At 40.2% G+C, this 25524-nt stretch overlaps 1 protein-coding gene across 1 annotated transcript; it reads left to right on the top strand.

Annotated features, from left to right (window-relative positions):
- The first annotated feature begins 66 nt into the window (after nucleotides 1-66).
- Nucleotides 67-25238, top strand: ALKBH1 (alkB homolog 1, histone H2A dioxygenase). The gene is made up of 6 exons (XM_004371081.2): nucleotides 67-254; nucleotides 3234-3342; nucleotides 9431-9593; nucleotides 16722-16812; nucleotides 20916-21109; nucleotides 21975-25238. The coding sequence occupies exons 1-6, from the start codon at nucleotides 72-74 to the stop codon at nucleotides 22402-22404; spliced, it is 1170 nt and encodes a 389-aa protein (XP_004371138.1). The 5' UTR covers nucleotides 67-71; the 3' UTR covers nucleotides 22405-25238.
- Nucleotides 25239-25524: the final 286 nt, after the last annotated feature.

The raw sequence follows: 25524 nt of genomic DNA, 5'->3' as shown, positions 1-25524 counted from the left end.
GACCCCGGAAGAAGGTGCCGCATCCGGAGCATGGGAATCTGCTTCCGGGTTAACAGAAGCCAGGCAGCGAGATGGGAAAGATGGCGGCGGTTGTCGGTTCTGCGGCGACCATAGCAGCGGAGCCGGGGGAGGACGCCTTTAGGAAACTTTTCCGCTTCTACCGACAAAGCCGTCCCGGGACCGCGGACCTGGGAGGGGTCATCGACTTCTCGGCGGCCCATACAGGCCGGGGCGCGGGTCCGAGTGCCCACAAGGTATGGGATGAGGAGCGGCGCGCGCCTCGCCTTGTCTCGCCGAGGGTCTTCCAAGTCCTCGCGTCTTTTCGTTTCCAGACCGATTGTTGAGTTATTCTCGCCCTCCTTGGGCGCGGAGTTTAACGGCCCACGAGGCGTCACACTTTGGCGGTGAAGGGCTGTGCTGTCTTTTTCTCCACACGGCCGGTACCGGTGACGGCGTCGGTCAAAATATGGCTGGGAATTGGTGTTTATTTCTTTCGTTAACTGTCCATTTATAGTTCTTCGATTTGTACAAAACTCCGTAGAACGTCTTCGCAGACTTTGGACTAGTGCTCCGCAGCTTTAAAAAACCAGCCCGATTAATCCCAGAGCTTGATTCCGATGTTGTCAACCAAGCAGTTGCTTATAAAATATCCCTGTTTTCTTTGGCCCTTTTAGAAAGAGGACATTAGAGGAATCTAAGCTAATACTTCCAATTTGAAAGTAACGATAAACACTGGAGTATATTTGGAATCCAGACCCCTTCCTGTGGAAATTTAAAAAAAGGGAACACAATATCGGGAGGCGGGGAGTACGAGAGGAAAACTACAACTGTAGTGCTATGTGTATTTTCTTTATAATCACTTCAACGCTGAGAATACATACCTTAATTTGCCCTTAGTGTTGTCCAAAGTTGTCTGGATGAGGCATTCTTACCAAGTTTTCCAAGCTCTCAATAAAATTGGAATTCCTTTAGTTACACCGTTATTTATCTAGTGCTCAACTTCTCAGAAACTTCATTTATTAGAAACAATGGTTTCAGAGTTGTCAAAATAAGGTGTAGATAGTCTCCACCCCAACGGTAATATACTTAAACTCCTGGAAGAGCCTCTCAGGCCTTGATTTGGCTCCTTTTACCCATAGTTTACCTTAATACTAACATATTTTTAGAATGTAAGCCACCTGAAAACAGGACCATGCATGTCTACCATAGTACCTAAAACATAGTAACCAAAAAAACCAAACCAAACCCATTACTAACCCGTCGATTCCTACTCGTAGCGACTGTAGGACAGAGTTGAGCTGCTCCATAGGGTTTCCAAGGCTGTAAAGCAGACTGCCACATCTTTCTCCCACAGAGCGGCTGGTGGGCTTGAACCACCAACCTTTCAGTTAGCAGCCAAGCGCTTTAACCACTGTGCTACCAAGGCTCCTTTTTAAAACATAGTAAAACCTAAATAAATAAATAAAATCATCCTTTGCCATAGAGTCAATTCAGACTCATGGTGACCCTGTGTGTTACGGAGTAGAAGTGCTACATAGAGTTTTTTTGGATGTAATCTATGGAAAATTGCCAGGCCTTCTGCTACTGGGTAGGTTTGAACCTTTAGGTTAACCGTTCAGTGCAAACCATTTACGCTATCCAAGAACCTTAAAACATAGTAAGCATTCAGTACAGTGTGTGTTGAGTACGTGAAAATGAATGTTTAGTTCCTTAGTTCAAAGCAGACTAAAAGCAGCAAATTAGAAAGGAAGAAAATTGCCACTACAAGACGCCTGATAAGAGCAGTGGGGAAAGTGATGGCTTGGCAAGGGAAGAAGCAGAAAAACTTGTTTTTTAAAAAAGCTCAGTGGTTTGGTTCAGTGTAGCATATGATAGAATAGGTCCACAAACTTGCTTTAGCTCTGACGGCATTACTGAATTGGGTGCCACAGCGGTTTTGTGCTTGACTACTAACCAACTACTAACTGAAAGGTTGGCAGTTGGAATCCACCCAGCGATTTACTTCCCTAAAATTTAAAAAAAATTGCCGTGGAGTTGATTCTGACTCACGGAGACCCCATATGTTTCAGAGTAGAACTGCACTCCATAGGGTTTTCATGGCTGTGACCTCTCAAAACAGATCACCAGGCCTTTCTCCCAAAGCCCCTCTGGGTGAGTTGAATTGCCAGCCTTTCTGTGAGCAGGCAAACGCTTAACTGTTTATATCACCCAGGGACTTCTTCCTTAAGATTGCAGGCATTGAAAACCCTGTGGAGCACAGTTCTGTGAAACACGTGGGGTTACCAGGAGTCAAAATCTGGATGATAACAGGTTTGATTTTTTTTTTTTTAAATACATTAGCCACTTGGTATTTTGTCTGGAAATCTGCCCACTTGGAGAAGTTGATAGGATAAAAGATCGTATCTCTTTGGAAGAGAACATCTGCTACATTCTAAGGAAAGGCAGACCCTAAATTTAATATTCATGAAAGAATAATGTTTGTTTGTTTTTTCTTCATGTCCTTACTTTAATGACTGTATATTGGGTGTCTTAACCAATTTAATGAACCATCCATTAAGATACTCTTACGTGTAAAGAAACTTCATCAGCCCCTGAAATACTTCGTTTCTAAGTAATTAACAAAGGCAGAAGTTCTGAGCTTCAGTTTGAAGTTTCATCTGAAAAAGAGCAAAGATTGTGATTTAGCAGAACGAATTCCTAAGATTTTATTGGAATATTTTTTCTGTCTTGTTAGAGCACTGTTTTCATTTTATCACCCTTCCCCAGCCTGTTGTTCCTCACAGCTCTGTTGTGTAAACACTGACTGTATAGAAGTGCCTCAGAGCGTTATTGTTAACCCTAAGCAAAGTATTGCAACCTGGGGTATTCCTGTAGACCAAAAACATCTTTCATGATTCACAGTCCTAGAAGTCACAAAGGTAAGGTATTAGGAAAAGGTACTCTTGAAGGCCCAAATCAGCCTACTTAATGGTAGATGAAAAGTTTTGTCTTTGCCGCTTATCTTGATTTTATATAGCTCTCTGGTGTTTGTTAGATGAGGAAACTGAAGTTCTGGGAAGTTAAGTGACTCACCTTAGGTCCTAAATGTAGTAAGAGATGGAGCTAAGACTAAGACCCTGGACTTTTGATTCCTAGCTTTGACCGATACCAGAAATGTCTTTGGAGTTTAGAGATTACCAGAGTTGGTCTGTAAAATAGCTTTAGCCCTCTGACTTCTGTTTCCTTCCTGCCAGGTGGTCAGATCTCAGCTAAGTGTGTCCTCAGTCAACGAGCACGATGCACATAGAGCAGGACTTCAGCCAGTCAGCAAGTGGCGAGCCTATGGACTCGAAGGCTATCCTGGTGAGTGCAGCTGACCTTAGAGAGGGTGAAATCATGCAAGAATCATTTGTCTAATTTCAGAGGAGGAGCTATGAGCAAGCAAATAGACGAAAGAGAAAACTGAACATTCATAAATGTTCCACTCCCAAACCCATCCTAAATTCTGCCTCAATACAAGGTTTTCATTTATGGAGCATTGAGTTGTCATTCCCAAAGGATAGAACAAGAGTCAGCAATACCTGCCTTATATGGCAGAAAGTGGCACGTCAGCTACCCATCAAGAATAAGGACATTTACTCTGGGCTCCCTGCCACAACTCTGAACACCTTCTCTGGCAGAAGAATCACTTTGAAGGATAGAATAATTCATAATTGCCACTCCAGACACAAAACCTACATTCTCAAATGGCATAACAAGTTAAAAATTGTTATCATCATCCAAGCTGAGAGCATTTGGAAAGAGAATTACAGTTAATGAGATAAAAGTCATAATAGACTAAACAGTCTCGAATTTTGAATTTTAGCAATATTTGGTAGCTTACTTTACAGTTAGAGAAATCAAGATAGTAATGAAGAGTGTAATGTTATTAACCTTTTTCCTGCGGTCATTGGGACATTATAGATTAGTTTTTGTGACCTGTTTAGAAGATAGGAAAATGCCTTAGTTGGCCCAAGTAATATTAGACAATCTGTCATCTGTTTCTTCCTAGAAGACAAGGTTAATGTTACACCTGTGATTTCAATTGTGGGTTAAAAGCAAGAAAAATCTCTAAAAAGAAGTGTTAGTTTTCATTGTACTGATTTGAATGTTTGGGCAAGGGCCAGGACTGTTTATGTTACAACTCTTATTTACTATATTAAAAACCCTTTGCCATCAAGTTGATTCTGACTCATAGTGACCCTATAGGACAGAGTAGAACTGCCCCATAGGGTTTCCAAGGAGCAGCTGATGGATTTGAACTGCTAATCTTTTGGTTGGCAGCCAAGCTCTTAACCAGTGAGCCACCAGGGCTGCATTTACTACGTTACAACCACTAAAATATTTGTTAATAATGTGGAAAGGTGTAACAGCTTTAAGAAGGAGCCCTGGTCCTGAAACTCTTGCCCTGAGATAATCTTTAAACCTTAAACCAAAAATATCCCCTAAAGTCATCTTAAAACTGAACAGTAGTTTAGCTGAACTAGTTTAAAAAAAAAAAAGGCCTGCCTTGAGCATTATACTCTTTTAAGAACTATCTATGTGGGATCAGATTGACAACAGCAACTCAAAAGATTAGATAGGAACCTTAGGGGGCAGTGAGTTAATGTGGGAGGAACAACTCAAGAAAGGAGGGTGAGAATGTTTGTGCAACTGGAAGAATGTAATCAGTGTCAGTAAATTGTGCGTGTAGAAACTATTGAATTGGTGTATGTTTTGCTGTGTATATTCTCCTCAACAACATCAAAATAAATAAAATTTAGGGATGGGGGAGAAGGAGCCCTAATAGTGCAATGGTTAGGCACTCAGCTCCTAACCAAAAGTCAGCAGTTCGAAACCACCAGCTACTCCATGACAGAAAGTGTGACAGTCAGCTTCCATAAAGACTTACGGCCTTGGAAACCCTATGGGGCAAGTTCTACTCTGTCCTACAGGGTCGCTATGAGTTGGAGTCGACTCGATTTTTGGGGGAACAGCTTTAATACTTCCTATAAAGGACATCATGCACTTTAGTTCTGCACTGCGTACTCACAAAGGAAGCCGTTAAATAATGACTTTTATGTATGAAGGCATTGCTTTCCTTGAGTTTGGATAAACAAATGCATCACCAGCAGTCTTATACACAGTTTTTGTTCTTGAAGACTTCCACTTAACTTTCAACTCTAGCTTCTGTTTTCAGAGCCAGGTTTCTCTGTTGCTCTACTTTTTTGCCTTAGCAAATTATTCAAACTGCCTGTACCAAAGTTAGTGACCCCACTTTGGTTTTTTAATGTCCAAATTGGTGTGCTTGCTTTTTGAGGTTTTCTAGGATTTTAAACTTATGCCACATCATTTGAGTTGGCACCCCATTATGTCCTCAGAGAATTTCTTATATCTTCCTTGCCATTGTAAGCTGCATTTAACAGAAGTATAATGTTTCTGTTATACCTCTCATGGGAGATGACAGTCTCCCCTTACTCTGATTTGATCAGGAGGATTATGTGTACTGCTATATCCTATTTATTCTGAAGGAACCTGAATATATTACAGCCTGTCTTTAAGTAGTGAACAAGAAGATATTGGATCTGGAAACCAGAAACTTAATTTGGGGAAGAGAAGATTTGGGGTGAACATGATAGCATCAGATATTTGAAAAGTTGTCATACACAAGAAGAGAAAGAAAGCAGTGCAGACTAGTGGTTAAAGCATAGGTTCTTAGACCAGGCAGCCTGAGTTCATATCCTGGCTGTACCTACTAACTATATGATCTTGGGCAAGTTTTCTTAATCTCTCTTTGCCTCTGTTTCCTCATGTTTAAAATGCGCATAAAAATAGTGCCCACCTATTAAGGTGGTTATGAGGATTAAATATGAGTATACATGTAAAGTGGTTAGGTAGGTGACTAGTACGTAGTTTAAGTGCTCAGTAAATGTTAACTGTAAAGCTATAGCTATTTCACAAAAAGAATTTTAACTAAAGGTTGCTCTAGATGTCAGAACCAAGGCAGTCCATGGAAATTGAAGGGAGGCAGATTTAACCCAATAAAACGAAGAATTTTATTACACAACAGTTGTCTGAAGTGGACTGCCTGTAAAGAACTCCCTGTCACTGTTCAAGCTGGGACTACATCAGAAATATTCCTTTACTCTGATATTTTCGGGGTATTTTAATATTCTTTATTTTGTGAGATAATAGTGATAGCAGATAGTAGCGTTTTTGTTTTGTTTTTAATATCCTTTTTTGTCAGAATAGTTAGAGGCCTTGTCACTTTCCCAAATTACTTGGAGAATTTCACTGATGCATGAAATGCAAAATAGGAACCTCTAGCTGGATGACTACTTTTTGGAGCTATTTTAGAGGACATATTATAGAATCAGATGAGTGGTTAAGCTAGATGACCATTAAGATGAATTTCCATGACTCTGATCCTGTACGTATCTTTTAAATATCTTTATTGATCAGCCTTTTACTGATTTTTTTTTTCTTGCTACATTACTACCTAGTCTCCTGCCTCAATAATAAAATCCACCAATAGCTTTCCATTTTTTCTTGGGGAGTAAAAATCTTTGGCTATGTAGGGTTTTCTTGGTGCCAACAGAACTAACTTTAGTCATTAGGTTTTGTTTGGAGTATATGCTGTTAATAATAAATGGGCAAAATCAGATATAATCAACTGCAGGGAGTAGCCTGTCTTCTCAGTGAACATCTCTAAGCAGTCTAGATTTTTTCCATATCTATAAGAGTCTAGACTTAAAACTTTAAATGCTTTTAGTAAGATTTAGTACAGTGGAGGAATGAGACTCATTTGGTTAAAGCCTAGTATTAAAGTGCAAAGATTAAAGATTTTCCCCCTTTGTGGGCTTATTGATTTTTCTGTTTTCCATGACCACAGACTCACCTTTGTTGTCATCTCCCAAATGTGTGCCATTGGCCACAAGATGGGCCAGGAGAGAGGGGTGAATCAGTGAAGTCATTTTACCTCTCTGAATCTCTGGTCTCTCATCTGTAAAATGGAATTAATAGCTATCATGGAGGATTATTATTGAGGATTTATGAGATCGTATAAGGTTCCTAGCACACTGGCTACACTTGGTAAGCATCTACTTATTTTTAGTAGCTGTTGTAATTAGTGACTTTAAAATAAGTTAATTTATTGTTAAAACCTATTAGTAAACTTCACCATCGTTCTGTTTAAATTATATGCCAAAGAAAAGAAAGGCAAAGTGGTTTATTAATACCAAAGTTTTGGAGGTTTTTTGTTTTTGGTTTGTTATTTGTTTTAATCTCAGCCCAGTGTCTTATTTTTCTCCCTGAGGACATTTCTGTAATATATGCTATCATTGTAAATAGCGTAGACCAGAGGTTGATAAACTACAGTCTAGGGGTCAAGCCCACCATCTGTTTTTGTATATAAAATTGTCTTGAAATACAGCCGTGCCTATTTGTTTACGTATTGTGTGTAGCTGCTTTTGTACTACAATGGCAAAGTTGAGTGTGAAAGAGACTGTGTAGCCGTCAAAGCCTAAAATATTTACTATCTAGTTCTTTACGTAAGAAGTTTGCTGACCCTTGGTCTAAACTAGGTCTGGATTTCAACTAAGAATTGAAGACCTTCAAATAATTCCCAGCATTTAACTCAGGAATCGTTTAGCTTTAGTATATTCATCTACTTTCAGTATCTTTCTGCAGGGGGAGGGAGGATACTACCCTAATGTATAATGATTGCCTACCGTATCATTTCACTGATTCCTTCTTCTTCCTCAAGACCTTGCCCCCTCTTTCTTGCCCAGATGGGCTTGCTATCTGTCTGTTTGGTAAAATTGAGTCCATCAGGCATGAACCCCTCCACTTCCAGTGGCGCCCACACGTACTAGCAGATGTTATTATTCCTATCTTCCAGTCTTAGAGGAAGAAGAATTCCTTCTGTTCAAAGCCTCTTGGCCTTACTCTTAACCCATCTTCTTTTACCTCTTCCAGCTTTCAAGACCTTGCTCTGTTGCTTTTCTCACTTCTATTTTCAACCAATTCTTCTCTGCTGGCGCTTTCCCCATAATCTGTGAGCATGCAAAAAGTCTTTCCAGTCTCTAAAAACCATAAGCTCCCCTCTTAATTCTTTATTTTCCCATGACTACTCTTCAGTCTTTGTTCCTTTCATAACCAGGCTTCTAAAAAGAGTTACTTGTATAACTGTCTCTACTGCCCTATCTCCAGGTACTTCATCGAGGACAAAGTTTTTCTTCTCTTGTATCCCTAAATTCTTAAGAAAGTGCATGATAACATAGTGTTTGCTGAATGTTTCATGAATGAATAAATGTGTCTATGCACAGGATTCCAGTTAATCTTGTTATTTTTTTTTTACAGAGGAGAAAAATGAGGTTAGGTTACTTTCAAGATCACAAAGATCTTTTCAACACACATGCTCTAGTTACTTGCATCATACCATACTGAGAAGAAATGTATATCGCCTTTCTTCCCTGGTATATCAGTCAGGGTTCAGTCAAGAGGCAGAAATCACACTCATTATTTTACCTTAGATAATTTAATGTAAAGAATTGTTAGCCAGATATTAGAAAGCTGAAAAGGTAAAAAGAGAACATTGAGAGATCACACAGATCACAGGAAGCAGCTACTACCCCTATGATTGGGGGGTGGCGGGGGCAGGGGACAGAAGAGTTTGGAGTTAATAAATTTTAGAAGCTTGGAGGAGTGGCCCCATAGAGCTAGGACTCAGACTTTTGAGGAAGGGGCATATTGAGGTTGGTTCTGGTGATTTGGAAAAACTGTTGATCAGAGCCAACCTCTGCCCTCTAGTCTTCCTTTGAAGTTCCCTATAGAGACAAGTTTTAACAACTGGCAAAGGAGAAATGTAGTTTACAGAGTGCCAACCCCACATTCCAGTGACACATGTAGAAGGATGGATTTAAAGCTGACAGACAATAGATTAATTGCGAGCACTCCTTTCACTAGATGATGACTTTCAGTTCTATGTGTTTTAGTTAAATTTAGTGTCAGAGGTTAGCCTTCTGTCCCTGAGGTAAATGAAATAAGGAGTTAGTAAAGTCTTGGATGACTCTGTAAATGATACACCCAGAAAAAATTTGAGGGGGGATTTTTGGCAGTTTCAGTTCTAAAACTTGCTTTGGAATAGCCTGTGAGTAATTTAAATAAATGAATACAGTTATAATTGATAGTTAACCTTGTGGAATATTTGTTTCTCTTGAGAATATCCCAAAAAGCCAGAGATACTTGAATAGTGGTAGATGTCTAACATTCATTAAAACTTAGTTTTTCATTCATCTGAAGCCTGATCAAAAGGAGGTAGGAGTAAATAACAGAGTAGTAAGTATAAGCATGTTAACAAAAAAAAAAATTATATGCCTAACTGATGGAGAATTTCCCCTTCTCCTTTTTTTTCTGTTCTTCTTTTGTATAGGATTTATTTTCATCCCAAACCCCTTCCTCCCAGGTTACCAATGGCACTGGGTGAAGCAGTGTCTTAAGTTATATTCCCAGAAACCCAATGTATGCAACCTGGACAAACACATGACTAAAGAAGAGACCCAAGATCTGTGGGAACAGAGTAAGGAGTTCCTGAGGTAAGTGTTACCAGTCACAAGAAAGTGTTAATATTCAGCTCAGATCATCGCAGATCTTGGGAGGAACTACTCTATAACAATGCGGTCAAAGTGCCTGTTTTGTTTCTTTTTCATTCTTTGTTCCCACACAAATACAGCAAAATCATTTTCTTTCCCCCCGGAAACATTTAGACAGATGCTTTGACAGTTATATTAAATTGAGATCCATTTTAAAGATTTGCTTATCATAGCTGAGATATTAAGTTCATCCTCATTAATCATCAGATGGTCCATTTTCATTCAGCTTCAGCCCTTTTTTCTACTTACTCAGTTCCTTTGAAGATTGGTAGTATACTGAGAAAAGTATAACAGTGAAAGCTCTTTATTCTGTTCTTCTAGATGAAGTTGATGGTACTAGTTGATGCTACAGTTATTCCTCATGAGAAGAACTGATGCTTGTACCTTAATGTTCTTTTAACATTCATTCACTCCACAAATATTTGTTGAGGGCCAGTTGTGTGCCAGGCATAATGTTAGACATTGGAGGTAAAAAGGTTAATATGTCACTGTCCCGGCCTTCAGAAGTGCATAGTCTATGGCAGCAACTCAATATCTACAGGAGTAATTATAACAGAGCTCAGAAAGTGTTATGATAGGTGTTTAGAAAAACACTGTGAGAGCACAGAGAGGGAAATGATTAATTCTTCCAGACAGGGTGGAGGTGTCAAAGAAAAAACGTGATTTTTTAATCGGGTCTATTATCCTCTTTTCTTTTCCCTCTCTCTCTCTCCATTTGAACTGGGTCTTTAAAAATGACTAGGAGTTTGCCAGTCAGAAAAGCAAGAAGGCCATTTTGGGTAGAGAAAGCAGCTTGAGCAAACGTGATGTTTGCAACAGAGTGTGGTGTTCTGTGAGCGGATAGCAAAGTGTATGCATTCATGTGTTTATTTGTTCAACAGATACCTGTTGGGTTTCAGCTATATGTCACACTGCTGAGTGTTAGGGATTCAAAGACAAATAGGACACAGTTCCTGCCCTCAGGGAATTTGTAACTTACAACATTTAAACAGATAGTAAATACAATTTGGCAGGTAGATGAATAAAGTTTTTATAAAATATAGGAATACAGAAGATGTTCACTTAAGTGTTGGGGTTGGGGTTACATTATGGAAAAAGCTTCCTGGAAGTCATGGAAAGGATTGGCAAGAGATGACGCTGGAAGGTAGGTTTAGGCCAGGGTATAAAGGGTTTAGTGATGTAGAGAACTGGTTACAGAGTCGGAATGCTTGGGCTCAAATCCTGGCTCTGCTACTTCCTAGCTCTGTAAACCTGAGCAAGTTTCTTAACCTTTCTGTGCTTCATAATAGTCCTTTTCTCACTGAAGAGTTGAGAGAATTTAACAAGGTGATGTGTGAGAAGTCCCTAGAACAGTGTCAGTTAAAGCCATTATACCAGTTCTGTGTGCCCTATTTGGACTTAGTAGCTCTATTGGTACATTTTTCAGAAACTGTCACGCTGATTCTAACAGGGAAAATAGAAGGTTTTCTTAAGTTGAAAGGGAAGAGGAGAGCTAAATTTCAGTGACTTCCTTTAAATCCTTCTTGGTCTGTACTGAAGGATATAGGCAGGAGCAGTGAGGAAAACCATGTTCTTAAGCTTTCGGTAGTGTCTTCTTTAGAGCTGGGGGCAAAGTAGAGGAAGATCATGGTTGGGGGGTATTAGTCACAGAGAGCTTAGAATCTTTTACTAAACCAGCCTGTATTTTCAAGTAATTGATTATTTTCTTTCTGACATAAGACTGCAGAAACCCCAGCTGTCCTCTTCTAAAATAGCGCAGATAAATCTCTTTAATAAATCATCCTGAAAACAATGGTGAGATACTTTTTTTTTTTTTTTGGTCTAATAAATTAGCAACCAAAAAAAAAAGTGAGGGTCCGATGTTAATATTGTCAGGGATTGGAAGAAACAGGTATGCTCAGACACTGCTGGTGGCATTGAAAATCAGTTCAAACCCTAGTGCTCATTCTGTTACTATGTGACAAGTGTTTCAGTTTCCTCATCTGGAAATGAGGGGATTAGACTAGTTAAGCAGTTCAAGGTGACTGAATCATGCTTAGTCAGAGTCACCTGGATGGTACATGCCACTTCTACCCCTTTTCCCATAATATATCAGAAAGATAAGTGGTCTATTGTTTAAGAAGTTTCCCCTGGAGATCCTGATTATCTACTATAATATCCTCCCAAAAAATCTTGTGAGATTTTTCACTTTAGAAAGATAATTTTTGTAGCATTGGTGAAAATGAATTGCAGAAAGCACCATTAAGAAACTAGCTTAATAGTCCACGCAAAAGGTGATGAAGGCCTGGAAAAGACAAATTCTAAAGACAGTTCAACAGTGTTTGGTGAGCAAAAGATTATGACGAGTAAGAGAAAAGCCTAAGGATTATCCACAGATTTCTAAGTGGCAGTTAGGATAATACTGAGGCTTTTAATGGAAATAAGAATTGAAGGTGGAGAGGAATGAGCAGGGAATATCTTTACTGTCATTTGAGACATACTGTGTTTGAAGTGCCTGTGGGGAATCCAGGTGGAGATATCCAGCATGCCGTTGGAAATATGCAACTAAGCTTGGGAGCAAAGTTAGGGCTAAAGAGACAGATGTGACAGTTACACAAGTTACACATAAAGGTCATGGTTAAGCAGTGGAAATGGGTGTGATTTTTTAAATGTAAAACAGAGAAGGTGGCCATAGGCTCTAGGAAGGATCAGCATTGGTTGGGTAAAGAAAATAGAGCAGCAAAGGGCACAGAGCAGCCAGAGATAGGAGGAGAAACAAAAGAAATACTGTTAGACGCCATGTCAAATACGAGATGTAATTGAAACTAAGAAACTAGTTTTGTTAGAGTGGTATAAGCAAAAGCGAGATTGCAGTGAGAGGACAGCACATATTGAGTCCTTTATCAGAGGTTTAATTGTGAAGGAAAGGACAGCTGTGGCGGAGGGAAGTGTGTATAGGCAGCATAGCTTGAATGGAAGGTAGAGTTGGTAAAATGTTTGTTGTTTTTTCTTAAGTGTCTGGAAGTGTTGAATATGTTTTCAGGTCAGGAGGAAGAAACAAGTGCAGAGGGAAACTTGAAGATACAGGAGAAGGAAGATTATTAATGGAGGAAGACTTCAGAGGCTGTGTCAGAGAAATGGGATCTAGTTTGGGTACATAATTAGCCTTGGTGGAAAGAAGTAGTACTACTTCTGAAACCAAGAGGGAAGGATGGCGTAAAGATTTAGAGAAGTTTAAAGAGATAGGGGAGAGAGTTGAAATTGTTCACTGGATCGTTTGATCAGCTCAGTTTTCTCATTGACCTAGAAGGGAATAAGAGCAAAACTGAGAATGTGAGATGAATGGTGAAGGTATAGAACAGTAGCTGGAAGGTTAGATAAGACTGAATATTTACAAGATAGCAAAAGGATGTTAGCAAGTAAGGTGCCAATGAAGCAGTTGTGGCGATTGACTGGGAGGTTCAGGTTGAGAAAGAAGAGGAAGGAAATAGGAAGCACCCAAATACTGAAAGACTGGGATTCTAAGGACAGTTCAAATTTGATGGAAATGAAAGAATAGGAAAGGATGAAGGACAGAAAGTTCTGGTCATGGAGGGTGTCTTAGTCATTTAGTGCTGCTGTAACAGAAATACCACAAGTGGATGTTGTCTTTAACAAAGAGAAATTTATCCTCTCACAGTCCAGTAGGCTACAAGTCCAAATTCAGGTTGTCAGCTCCAGGTAAAGGCTTTCTCTCTCTGTCCGCCTTCTTATGAATCTTCCCCCAGACTAAGTTTCTCTGCACAGGGTCCCTGGGTCTAAAGGATGCATTCTGCTCCCGGCATTGCTTTCTTGGTGGTATGAGGTCCCCAACTCTCTGCTTGCTTCCCTTTCTTTTTATCTCTTGTAAGATAAAAGGGGATGCAGGCCACACCCCAGGGAAACTCCCATTATTATATAGGATCAGGGACATGACCTTAGTAAGGGTGTTACAATCCCACCCTAATCCTCTTTAACATAAAATTACAATTGCAAAATGGAGGACAGCCACTCAGTACTGGGAATCATGGCCCAGCCGAATTGATACACATATTTTTTGGGGGACATAATTCAATCCATGACAGAGGGAAATATTTTCATTCAGAAATGTGAAGGACACAATTCCCAAACCTTTAAAAATCATTGAAAAAATAAATATCTGCTATAGGATTTTGAAGATTTTTATCATAAACAGCCTTCAGGCTTTATTCTGTCCTGAGCGAGTAGTTTTGCTTTCACCAGGGCTCATTAATATCCCTTGCGGGCAAGAAAAAAGAAAATACCAATGCTTAGTTGTGGCACCCAAACTACACACTGCACAGAGAGCAGACAGAAAGCAGTGCTGTAGGACGGGATTGCTGAGAGAAATGCTAGCCTTTACATAAAGCACTTAGCCATGACAGAATGTGAGCAAACTGCTGTGTAGACACATTAACCAGGGGAGAAGGTAGCCAGCCCATCTATCCATCATCCTCAAGCTAATCCCTGGAGGGGGCAGGGAGTGGAGTGTCTCTGTTTGCAGTAAGAACCAATAATTCAGGTCATGCTTACTTGAAAACTTGCTTTTGGATAATTGGATAAAGATTGAAAGTTAGGTTAAGTGCAAGCATATTTCCTGCATTCTTCAGGGTGCATGGGGAAGCTCCATTGCTACTTAGCCTTCTTGGCTTCCTTATGGACAAGTCAAGTTTAAGAAGAGAACAGCCTACTCCCCTTCAGCGAACCCTCAGTATTTTCAGCTTGCAGACTCTCTGGGAACATGGTAAATATGCTTTTGGCCTTATACTATTCACAGTGTTCAAGAGTACAGTTTTTGGAATCTTTGTTACTGGTCCATGGGACAAAAGGGAGTGCTGAGTAGTACTGTTTTAGTACTTGACTATGAATATATAGGGTTGGCCAGTCCTACTTACACCTAATTTTATAGCAGTTGTTGCCACATTCCTTCCAGAAAATACAAAGGCAGAAATTGAAACTGAGGTATCAGAAACGGATGTGAAGTAAGAGATGGAATCTTGTGCCTGGGTGGGTCTAGCACATGTCCAAAATATGTTGTTGTTAGGTCCGTCGAGTCGGTTCCGACTCATAGTAACCCTGTGTACAGTGTAACGAAACACTGCCCAGTCCTGCGTCATCCTCATGTTCACTGTTAGTTTTGAGCCCATTGTTGCAGTCCACTACATCAGTCCATCTCAGGTCTTCCTCTTTTTTGCTGACCTTCTGCTTTCCCAAGCATGATGTCCTTCTCCAGGGACTGGTCCCTCCTGATAACATGTCCAAAATACATGAAACGAAGTCTCTCCATTCTTGCTTCTAAGGAGCAATTCTTCCAAGACAGATTTGTTCATTCTTCTGGCAGCCCACAGTATATTCAGTATTCTTCACCAACACCATAATTCAGAGACATCAATTCTTCCGTCTTCCTTAATCATTGTCCAGCTTTTGCATGCATAAGGGGCGACTGAAAGTAGCATGGCTTGGGTCTGGTGCACTTTAGTCCTCAGGGTGACATCTTTGCTTTTTAACACTTTAAGGAGTTCTTTTGCAGCAGATTTGCCAAATGTAATAAGGCATTTAATTTCTTGATTGCTGCTTCCATAGGTGTGGTTGTGGGTCCGAGTAAAATGAAATCCTTGGCAGTTGTTCAGATCAGCTAGTTTGCAGTCATTAGCCAAGCCCTACACATCTTTTCCTCTAGATTATTAACTGTTGTGTCTCTCCTGTTGTGTCAGGCAAGACCACCCAGGATCACCCCTGGGTTCAGTGATTCTCTAGGACTACTCACAAGACTCAGCATGTAGTTTCACTTACAGCTAAAATTTATTATAGAGGAAAGATACAAAGTAGAATCAGCTAGGGGAAAAGGCACATGAGATGAAGTCCAGGGGAAACCAGGAGCAAGCTTCCAAGAGTCTTCTTCCAGTGGACTCACACAGGATGGCTTATTCCCCTAGCAGGGAAGCTCATTAAAGATCTAGTGCCCAGGTTTTTACTGGGTGCTGGTCACATAGGCAGCCTCTGCCTGACATGTATCAAAATTCCAGGCTCCCAGAAGGAAGGCAGGTTTTGCTTGTACAAATAGTTTAGACATAATTCTTGTCAATTCTGGGAATCAAATGGGAACCCTCTTGGAATCCGAGTTCCAGATGCTAGCCAAGGGCCAGCTTTCAAGCAGCCTTTTCAAAGGATAACAGACCTGCTAAGTCTCTTTTGTGCACACCTGTCAAATAAATCAGTGTTCAATTCCTTTTAGCTACTGGACTTGATGTATGTCTGTGTCACAGTTTTCCCAGAATGTAAACTTTGTGAGGACAGATGGCATCTGTTCTATCATTTTTTTGTCAGACATCAAGATGGTGCCACTTAGAGTGTGGACCTCCAATAAATCCCTTGTGTTTGCTCATGCTGTGTGCCCATATTGCCTACTGCATCACTCCCTGCTTAAAGCTGGCTGTTCTTCAATGCCAAGCTCAACTCCCAGCTCTGCCGTGAAACCATAGCTGATTAGACAGTTGACGTGAGTTCTCCTTGTTTTGAACTGTAGTAGCCCTCAAAGTCTGGATTTTATACTGCTTTCAATTGTTCCCTCATTTTTTTTTATGCATATGTGTCATCTCCTGTTAGACTCCTTAAAGGCAAGGATGGGAAGCCATCATCATTGCACACATAGTGATAACTGTGATTAACCATACCCCACCTTTAGCAAGCCAAATTGAAGACGCTCTATTAGCCAAATTTCCAATTACCTGTAGTACTCTTGGTCCCATTTCCCATGGACAGGTAAGACATTTCTGTGCCATTCTTGTTTTGTCGTTACTGATGTTTTGGAGACTTGCCATTTAAAGTTGATCCCATTCAGCAATGAGTCTAGAGCCAAGGACTAGAAATTAGAAACGCTAACATATTTTTACTATTATTCACGGTCAACTCATTTTTATCTGTTCTCATTTCCCCTACCATGGTCTTGGCTAACAGCTTATATCATGGAATACTTAATTCAGACTCAGAAGTCCATAAAAATGGCTGTTGTTACCATTTGAAATGAATAATTCCTCTTTTGTCACCACTTTGCAGGCATAAAGAAGTGAATAAACGGAGACCCCGAAGTTTATTAGAGAAACTGCGCTGGGTGACCTTAGGCTACCATTATAACTGGGACACTAAGGTATTCATATTTTCTTGGTAGTTTTGTTGTTTTCCATTTATATGCTTCTTGGGCCTTCATGATTGGGCTTCTTCCTGGCCAAGCTTCAACTATCAGATTATCCACTTATAGGAGGGTCTGGTTCATTTATTCCTCCCTGAACATTCTCTTAAGGCACCCTGGGTGGTGTAAATGGTTTGCATTAGAATACTAACTAACCTGAATATTAGCAATTTGAACCTAACCAGCAGTGCTGAGGAAGAAAGGCCTGGTGATCTGCTTCCATACAGATTACACCCAAGAAAATCCTATGAAGCAGTTCTACCCTGTAACACATGGGGTTGCCATGAGTCAGAATTGACTCGATAGCAGTGTTTTTGTTTTTTTTAATCCTCTCTTGAGGTTCCTCAAAAGAAATGAATAAATTATCAAGAGAATATTTCTTCTCCATATGCCTGAGGTTATTGTTATAGATCAAATTGTGTCCCCCAGAAATAAGCGCTGTAAATTCTAACTTCTGTGCCTGTGGTTATAATCCCATTTGGGAAGGGTTATCTTTGTTATGTTAATAAGACAGGATTAGTGTATGGTGTGTCTTGGCTCAGTCTCTTTTGAGATATAAAAGAGATTAAACAAGTAAGCTAGAGAAGCAGAGATGGGGAAAGAGAGATGCCAAGCTACATGAAAATTGCTTAGGAGCAGAAGCTCAGAAGAAAAGACAAGGACCTTTCTCCAGAGCCACCAGCGAGAGAAAGCCTTCCCTAGAGCCAGAACCCTGAATTTGGACTTCTAGCCTCCTAAATTGTGAGAAAATAAATTTCTGTTTGTTAAAGCCACCCACTTGTGGTATTTCTGTTATAGCAGCACTAGATAACTAAGACAGAAAGAGTGGGGTGCTGCTCTAACAGATACCTAAAATGTGGAAGAGGAGGTTTTGGAATTGGTTAATTGGTAGAGGCCGGAAGAGTTTTAAGGTGCCTAATAGTAAAAGCCTAGATTACCTTGAAAAGACTGTTAGTGGAATTAATGGATGGACATCGAAGGCAATTCTGGTGAGGGCTCAGAAGGAAGTGAGGAGAACTATAGAGAAAGTCTCTGTTGTCTTAAAGAATACATATGGTGCCAGCAACAGAATGTTTCTAGAAATGTAGATGTTACATATGCTTCTGGTGAGGCTTTAAAAGACAAGGATGAACATGTGATCGGACAGTGGAGGAAAGGTGATGCCTTTTATGCAGTGGCAAAGAACTTGTCTGAATTATGTTCAAATGTTTGGTGGAAGGTAGAACTTACAAGTGACGAACTTGGGTATCTGGCTGATGAGATTTCTAAGCAGGATCTTAAAAGGGCCACATGGTTTCTCCTTGCTGCTTATGGTAAAATGTGAGAGGAAAGATATGGACTTAAAAATGAACTGTACAAGAGGAAAACAGAATTGAATGATCTGGAAAACTCTGTTGTACAAACACATGTCCTAGAATGTTGGCCAAGGCCTTGGCTACACAATCTTTTCATAAAGAGATTAAGCCTGTGACGGAGATTGGTTACAACTGCTGTTGTTAGGTGGCATCGAGTTTGTTCCGACTCACAGTGACCCTGTGTACAACAGAAAGAAACACTGCCCTGGTCCTGTGCCACCCTCACAATCTTTGTTATGCTTGAGCCCATTGTTGCAACCACGGTGTCAGTCTATCTTGTTGAAGGTCTTTGTCTTTTTCACTAACCCTCCAGTTTACCAAGCATGATATCCTTCTCTAGGGACTGGTCCCTCCTGATAACATGTCCAAAGTACGTAAGACAAAGTCTTGCCATCCTTGCTTCTAAGGAGCATTCTGGCTGTACTTCTTCCAAGACAGATTTGTTCGTTTTCTTCTGACAGCCCATGGTATATTCGATACTCTTCACCAACACCTTAATTCAAAGGCATCAATTCTTCTTTGATCTTTCTTATTCATTGTCCAGTTTTTGCATGCATAAGAGGCAGTTGAAAACACCATGACTTGGGTCAGACACACCTTAGTTCTGAAAGTGACATCCTTGCTCTTCAACACTTAAAAGAGGTCTTTTGCAGCAGATTTGCCCAACGCAGTAGGTTGTTTAAAAATACTTGACTGCTGCTTCCACGGGTGTTGATTGTAGATCTAAGTAAAACGAAATCCTTGACAACTTCAGTCTTTTCTCCATTTATCGCGATGTTGCTTATTGGTCCAGTTGTTAGCATTGTTTTCTTTATGTTCAGTATGCAGTCCATACTGAAGGCTATATAGTCTTTGATCTTCGTCAGTAAGTACTTCAAGCCCTCTTCATATTCAGCAAGCAAGGTTGTGTCATCTGCATATCGAAGGTTGTTAATGTGTCTTCCTGCAGTCGTGTTGCCATGTTCTTCTTCAGATAGTCCAGCTTCTCTGATTAAGGAAAATGGGGAATGAAAAACACTGAATGAGTAATCAGAAAAATGAAAGAAAATTAAGAAAAATGAAAGAGAATTAGTACAGGGTTATCCAGTTTGGATAGAGTGTGAAAGCCTGAAGAGATTATAGCAGAGGTGACCTAGAGCTAGAACAGCAGCCCTGAGTGGTTGGTCTTTTGAAGGACTGAAGATTAAAATCATGGGAGAAACCTTAAAGTTCTCTAACTATATCCTTATTAAATAGGAACTCTTCATATTTGCAGTTCCGTAAAAGGAGAGAGGAGCCTTGGTGGTGTAGTGGTTAAGAGCTCGGCTACTAACCAACAGGTCAGCAGTTCAAATCCGTCAGACACTCCTTGGAAACCCTATGGGGCAGTTGTGCTCTGTCCTACGGGGTCGCTATGAGTCGGAACTGTCTGAGGACACGGAACAACAACAACAGAAGGAGAGGGGAAAAGCAGAGAGGCTCTGTCAGAGACTTTTGTGACTTTTCCTTACACCTGATGTTAAAGGTCACGTCTGGCCAAAGTAGATACGTTCTGTCAAAGCTGTGACTCTGTTGCTTCAGCTGCATGCATCAGAACACAGTGGGTTTCTGAGACAAAAGTGGGTTTCCTCATCAGATTTGAGGTTGAGTTAGCAAAGAAGGAAGTATGAGAGAGGGGGAGCATCAAGACAGAGGAGCCATCTGCCAGGCAGCTGCAGGCCCTCACGCTCACCTGTGCATAAGACACTGTACTCCAAATCCGAATCCCAGCTACAGTCTTCTCATCCTCAAGAACTGTCAGTCCTCTAGAGAGAGGGAATTTGTGATTTTTTTTAGAGAAAAAAGCATGTTTGTGATTCTTAAGTGCTAAAGACAGGATTTTCAGGTGCCATTTCAGAAAAGGTCAGGGAAGGAAGTGCTGAAAATTACTTCCATCTTAAGGTCGTGCCCTGGCCGTAGTGAAGTCAAGGTTTCGATTCAGATGTTTTGAGCATGTCAGCCCAGCAGGTTGACCAGTGAAACCAACAGCACTAAGCCATTTTGCAGGCTGAGAGGTCAAAAACCAAATTGACCATGGTGTTTGAGTTGCCCCCTCCCTTTTTTTTTTTTTAAATAAACGTTTTATTTGAGAATAGTTTTAGATTTACAGAAAAGTTGAAAAGATAGTACAGAGAGTTCCTATACACCCTCTCACCCAGTTTTCCCTCTTAACATATTATATTGATACCTTTGTCTTAATGAACCACTATTGATACATTGTTACGAAAGTCCATGTTTTATTCATATTTCCTTAGTTTTTACCTAATGTCTGTCTTTTGTACCAGATTTCCATCTAGGATGCCACGTTACATTTAATAGTCATCTCCTTAGGCACCTCTTGGCAGTGAAAGTTTTGAGTTGTATTTTTACCCTCAGAAAACTGTTTTGTTTGGGATTAAAGTATGCTAGAGAGTGGTATAGTAATTGCTTCATGTGTAGACCATGGAGGGTGGATTTGGCTAATGTATTACTGCATAGCACAGTGCCTGCCATGTAGTAGATGCTCAGTAGTTTTGAATGGCTCATTATTAGATTACTGAGTGCTTCAAGAATGGATGGATAGCTAATTCTCTTTTAATATTACATGTAAGTTAGATAATTTTAAAGTGGTAAGTAATATTATGCCACGGTTTCCTGTGTTCCTGAGATCATTATTTGTTTTTCTTATTTTCCCTACATTTACCAAAGAAATATTCAGCAGATCATTACACACCTTTTCCTTCTGACCTGGCTTTCCTCTCAGAGCAAGTGGCCACTGCCTGTGGATTTCAGGGCTTCCAAGCTGAAGCAGGTATCCTGAATTACTACCACTTAGACTCCACACTGGGAATCCATGTAGACAAATCTGAACTAGATCACTCCAAACCCCTCCTGTCATTCAGGTAAGTTAGTTCCAGGGATTTTGGATTGCCTTTTTAATATTGCCTTCCTTTTTCTAAAGCACATCAAAGCTAAATAAGTAAATAATTAAAATGTTTAATTGATTGATTAAAATGACCAAAAAAGGCATTCAGCTTTAAAAAATGGTTGGACCTTATAATCCTTCACTTCTGGACACCTTAACACTATAACATAAATAAAATTAGCCTAGTCCTTTAAGAGCAATGATGAGATTATAGTTAATATTTCTGCTTAAGATTTATCAAGTCTACCTTTTGTAATAAGCAGTGTTGTCAGTGCTGTGTGGAATAGACAAGTGGAGGGCCATATAGCAGTGTGACCAACCTTTTTGGAACAGAGAAGAGAGAGCACAGAAGCCTAAATAGCTTACTACCCGTGACTCCCTGCACATCATTTTAAATTTGTTTAAAGTACTGCACCTGTATCCCACCATGAAAGTACCTACGTAGAGTTTTATATTAATGTCTTTATCTTTAAAGTAAACAGGAATGATAAATACAGTAAAGTATTCAAATCAGTCTATTGGAAGACTTAAAGATGCATCAGTAAAATGTGTATGGATATTGTTAATACTCAACTTTTAGTTTCCTTATTCGGCTACTTTTTAATAAGTAAATTTTATTTTGAAGCTGTTTTATAGGCTGTCATAAGTGTAGGTAGTGGATCATGGACTGGTCACTCAGACACAAACCAAGAGAAGGATCTTAGCACAGTTTATAAAGGAGGATTTGGGAGCAATAAGTATTGAACTGAAGTTAAAAAATAATGCAGTTGGTGTGATCTTCCCAACCAGGGTTTGAAACCAAAACTTACTGTTGTTGTTGTTTTGTTTTTTTTTTTTTGTAGCTTTGGACAGTCTGCCATCTTTCTTCTGGGTGGCCTCAAAAGAGATGAAGCCCCCACAGCCATGTTTATGCATAGTGGTGACATCATGGTAATGTCAGGTTTCAGCCGCCTTTTGAACCATGCAGTCCCTCGGGTTCTTCCAAATCCTAAGGCGGAAAGCCTTCCTCGCTGCCTAGAGACACCTCTCCCAGCTGTCCTCCCCAGAGATGCAGTGGTAGAGCCCTGTTCTGTGGAAGACTGGCAAGTATGTGCCAGCTACCTGAAAACTGCTCGTGTTAACATGACTGTCCGACAGGTGCTGGCCACAGACCAGGACTTCCCTTTAGAACCTGTGGAGGAGAAAAAAAGAGACATCACCACGGAAGGTTTCAGCCATCTGGATGACAAAAATAGCCAAGTAAAACGGGCCAGATTAAACCCTGACAGCTGAGGCTTGGAGATGTCATTCTTTTACTAAGTCGATCTGTTTTGTATTACAGTGGACTTTAGCACCAAGACAAGCCAAAAACAGACAGGGAAAAGCTCGTGTTTGATCACACTGTTGCCTTGGAGCTCATCCTGAAGACTAAATTGATGAACCACTTTGCCCAGAGAGGTATTTGACATGGTCTGCATGGTCCAGTCTAGTTAAGTGTTGACATTTCAGTCTCTGCCCTACCTCTAAGAGGTAGAAGTGACTTTCCATGTCTGTGGAGCCTAAATACCTCAGATTTACATAGTATGTTAATGGAAACATAGAATCCCTCCCCCCATTGCCTCTGGTGACTTGTGGTAAAATTGTGGTTCCGTGAACCAGCCATTAGTCTCACATTCTTAACTGCTCAAGTCATTCTTTGATCTTCTCTTCAGTCTTTTCTGACCCTCAGAGAAGAGTCCTGTGCACATGCAGACAATGGAACTGGAAATCTCATCCCCTAGAAAAGAAATTAGTCAAACTGTCTTTCTTGCCTGAAAGGTAAATTGTATGTAATCCAAGGCAAGGGGAACTCTGTTTTCTTCACATGTCTTTTAGGACTCCAAACTCCCCCTCTTGGCTTTTTAATGCAGTTTTAATTGTTGCACTAAAAAGTCCCAAGGGTGTTCTGTCACTGTTTTCTCCATGAATAAACTTACTGGATTTTGAGTTAAAGATCTTTATCTATCTTTGTGGGTTAGTATATCTGGGATTTGGTTTTGGTTGTTTTTTTTGTTTTTTTTTTCCCCTTTTTCCTGTTTTTATTTGCTCTATTGTTCCTGCTGTTGAAACCCTCTAGCTGTTTCCACCCTACACCGTCCTGCTCTGCCCTAAGTATTCTTTGTGGCTGTCTCACAGGAGAGAGTATTCCTTGGTACTCTATTCACTACTGTCATTTCTAATAGTAAACGGCTTAGAAAATGCATGCAACGCCAAGTATTAATCTTTGTAATCCCATCGCCTCAGCTCACTGTACCTGAGTCAAGTTACTTCCTATTGCTCTGGACCTTGGCATTCTCATTCATAAAATGAGGATAATATTTGCTGCCATCTTCCTAAAAGGGTGGTGGTATTTAAAATGATAGTGGGGCTTTAGAGTTCCCGCCTAGAAACGTGATGTGCCAGTGTTTTACTGTCGTTAGTCTCTTAGAAACATCCTGGCTTACTTCTTTGTGTCGAGAGCTGGCTGGAAGCCACTCTGATATCTGCCATTTGCAGCATGTCTCGCTGAATTTGCTCCTCTCCTATGCCTGGCTTTTTTTTTTTCCTTACCAGCATTGAATATTGAGTTCATATGCTTATCTTCATTAGATTTTGTTTTCTTTTTTAAGGAATAAAAGTTAATATAGATTCATCCCTTTTTTGTAAGCTAGGTTCTAAAGTTAGTGCATGATAGGAGAATTTTATATAATTAAAACTACCACTGGAAAATTCCTTCGGTTTTCTCCAAAGTACGTTACACGTGACCCATTGCAAACCAACATACCGTAGCTTAATAAACCCAGCAGTCAGTTTATTCTTCAGCATTAGAACGGATTGGTGTTTATTCAGTTGAATATCAGATAAAGATGTTGACTGTGTTTAGGGACCATGTTGTACCAGAAGATACGTATTTAAACTGTAGACCCATACACTCCGCGAAGCGAGATGTGTATGCTGCGGGAGGCATGTAGAAACCGAGGCCCACTGTCCCAGGCTCACTCTAGGGTTTGTGCTTACTGAGTGCAGTGATGAGCAGATAGGACGTTTGCACAATTTACTTCTCTCTTATTCTTATTTTTTATTTATGTTTGTTCTTGCAAAGCACATATCGTTGAAAGTGTATATGTTAACAACTGTACTTACTTGTCTTTGACATTAAGAAGAAAATAATGCAATTTGGGGAAGAGGGAAAAAATTAGTGTTTTTTCTGCACTTAAATGAGAGTGATCACCTAGGCTTGTTTTAGTACCAGACTTTTTTTAAATCAGGTTTAGCAAACTATGGCCCGCCTCCTGTTTTCGTACTGCCCACAAGCTAAGAATAGTTTTTATGTTTCTAAATGGTTGGGGCAAAAAAATTAAAATAAGAATAGTTTTGTGACTCATGAAATTTATATGAAATTCAAATTTCAGTATCTGTAAGTAAAGTTTTATTGGAACACAGCCAGACTCATTCATTTAGATATTACCTGTGACTGCTTTTGTGCTACAATGGCAGAGTAGAGTAGTTGCAGCAGAGACCGTATGACCCACAAAACCTAAAATGTATGATCTGGCCCTTTATAGAACAAGTTTGCTGACACCTAGAAAGAAAGCTAGACACCCAGCCCCCCACCTCCCCACCCCCAGGAAGGAACCTGAAACCCAGAGAAGGGACCAAGAGGAATATTTTTTTTTTGTTAAGAATTTCATTATTATTATTATTTTTGTTTACCAAAGGAAGAAATAAAAATGCTGAAGTAGATACTTAATATGACCTAGGATGTGTGTGTGTGTGTTGGGGGGGTAGGGGGGGTTCTGTGGTGTCAGGAGTGAAGTCACAAATATTCAAATGTTAGGCCTGGGAAATTGGCATTCTAACGCTCTGCTAGTGGGAATGCAACTGCTATAATGTATAGGGGACAGTTTGGTACCATGTAAAGTATACTTACTTCATCCCTGTTTGATAAGGCCAGCCTTGGACTATCTTCTTTTCCTCTCAGAAGTGATCTGGTTTGATGATAGATTACATGGTCACCCGAATTATGTTTTAAAATGTCTACCACTTCCTGGGGAAGCCAGCACAACTTGTACAAGGAAAGGTCATGGAAGCTCCATAGACACATCCAAACTCCCTGAGAGATTGAATTGCTGGGCGGAGGGATGTGGGGACCATGGTCTCCATGAACATCTAGCTCAACTGGCATAACACGGTTTCTAAAATGTTCTACATTCTACCTTGGTGAGTAGCCATCTAAGATACTCCACTGGTCTCATCCCTTCGGGAGCAAGGGAGAATGAAGAAAAAAAGATACAAGGAAAGATTAGTCTAAAGGACTAATGGACCACAATTACCATGGCCTCCACCAGGTTGAGTCCAGTACAACTAGATGGTACCCAGCTACCACCACTGACT

The sequence above is a fragment of the Trichechus manatus genome, unplaced genomic scaffold, assembly GCF_000243295.1.
Source record: "Trichechus manatus latirostris isolate Lorelei unplaced genomic scaffold, TriManLat1.0 scaffold00010, whole genome shotgun sequence".
In the NCBI taxonomy this organism is placed as follows: Eukaryota; Metazoa; Chordata; class Mammalia; order Sirenia; family Trichechidae; genus Trichechus; species Trichechus manatus.
This window is presented reverse-complemented; position numbering and strand designations above follow the sequence as displayed.

Bases quoted from the DNA above. Each gene is read 5' to 3' on its own strand.
- ALKBH1 (XM_004371081.2), top strand. From the start codon at position 72: ATGGGAAAGATGGCGGCGGTTGTCGGTTCTGCGGCGACCATAGCAGCG. The intron at 3,343-9,430 runs GTGAGTGCAGCT...TCTTTTGTATAG, and splicing joins TGGACTCGAAGGCTATCCTG to GATTTATTTTCATCCCAAAC. The intron at 21,110-21,974 runs GTAAGTTAGTTC...TTTTTTTTGTAG, and splicing joins AAACCCCTCCTGTCATTCAG to CTTTGGACAGTCTGCCATCT.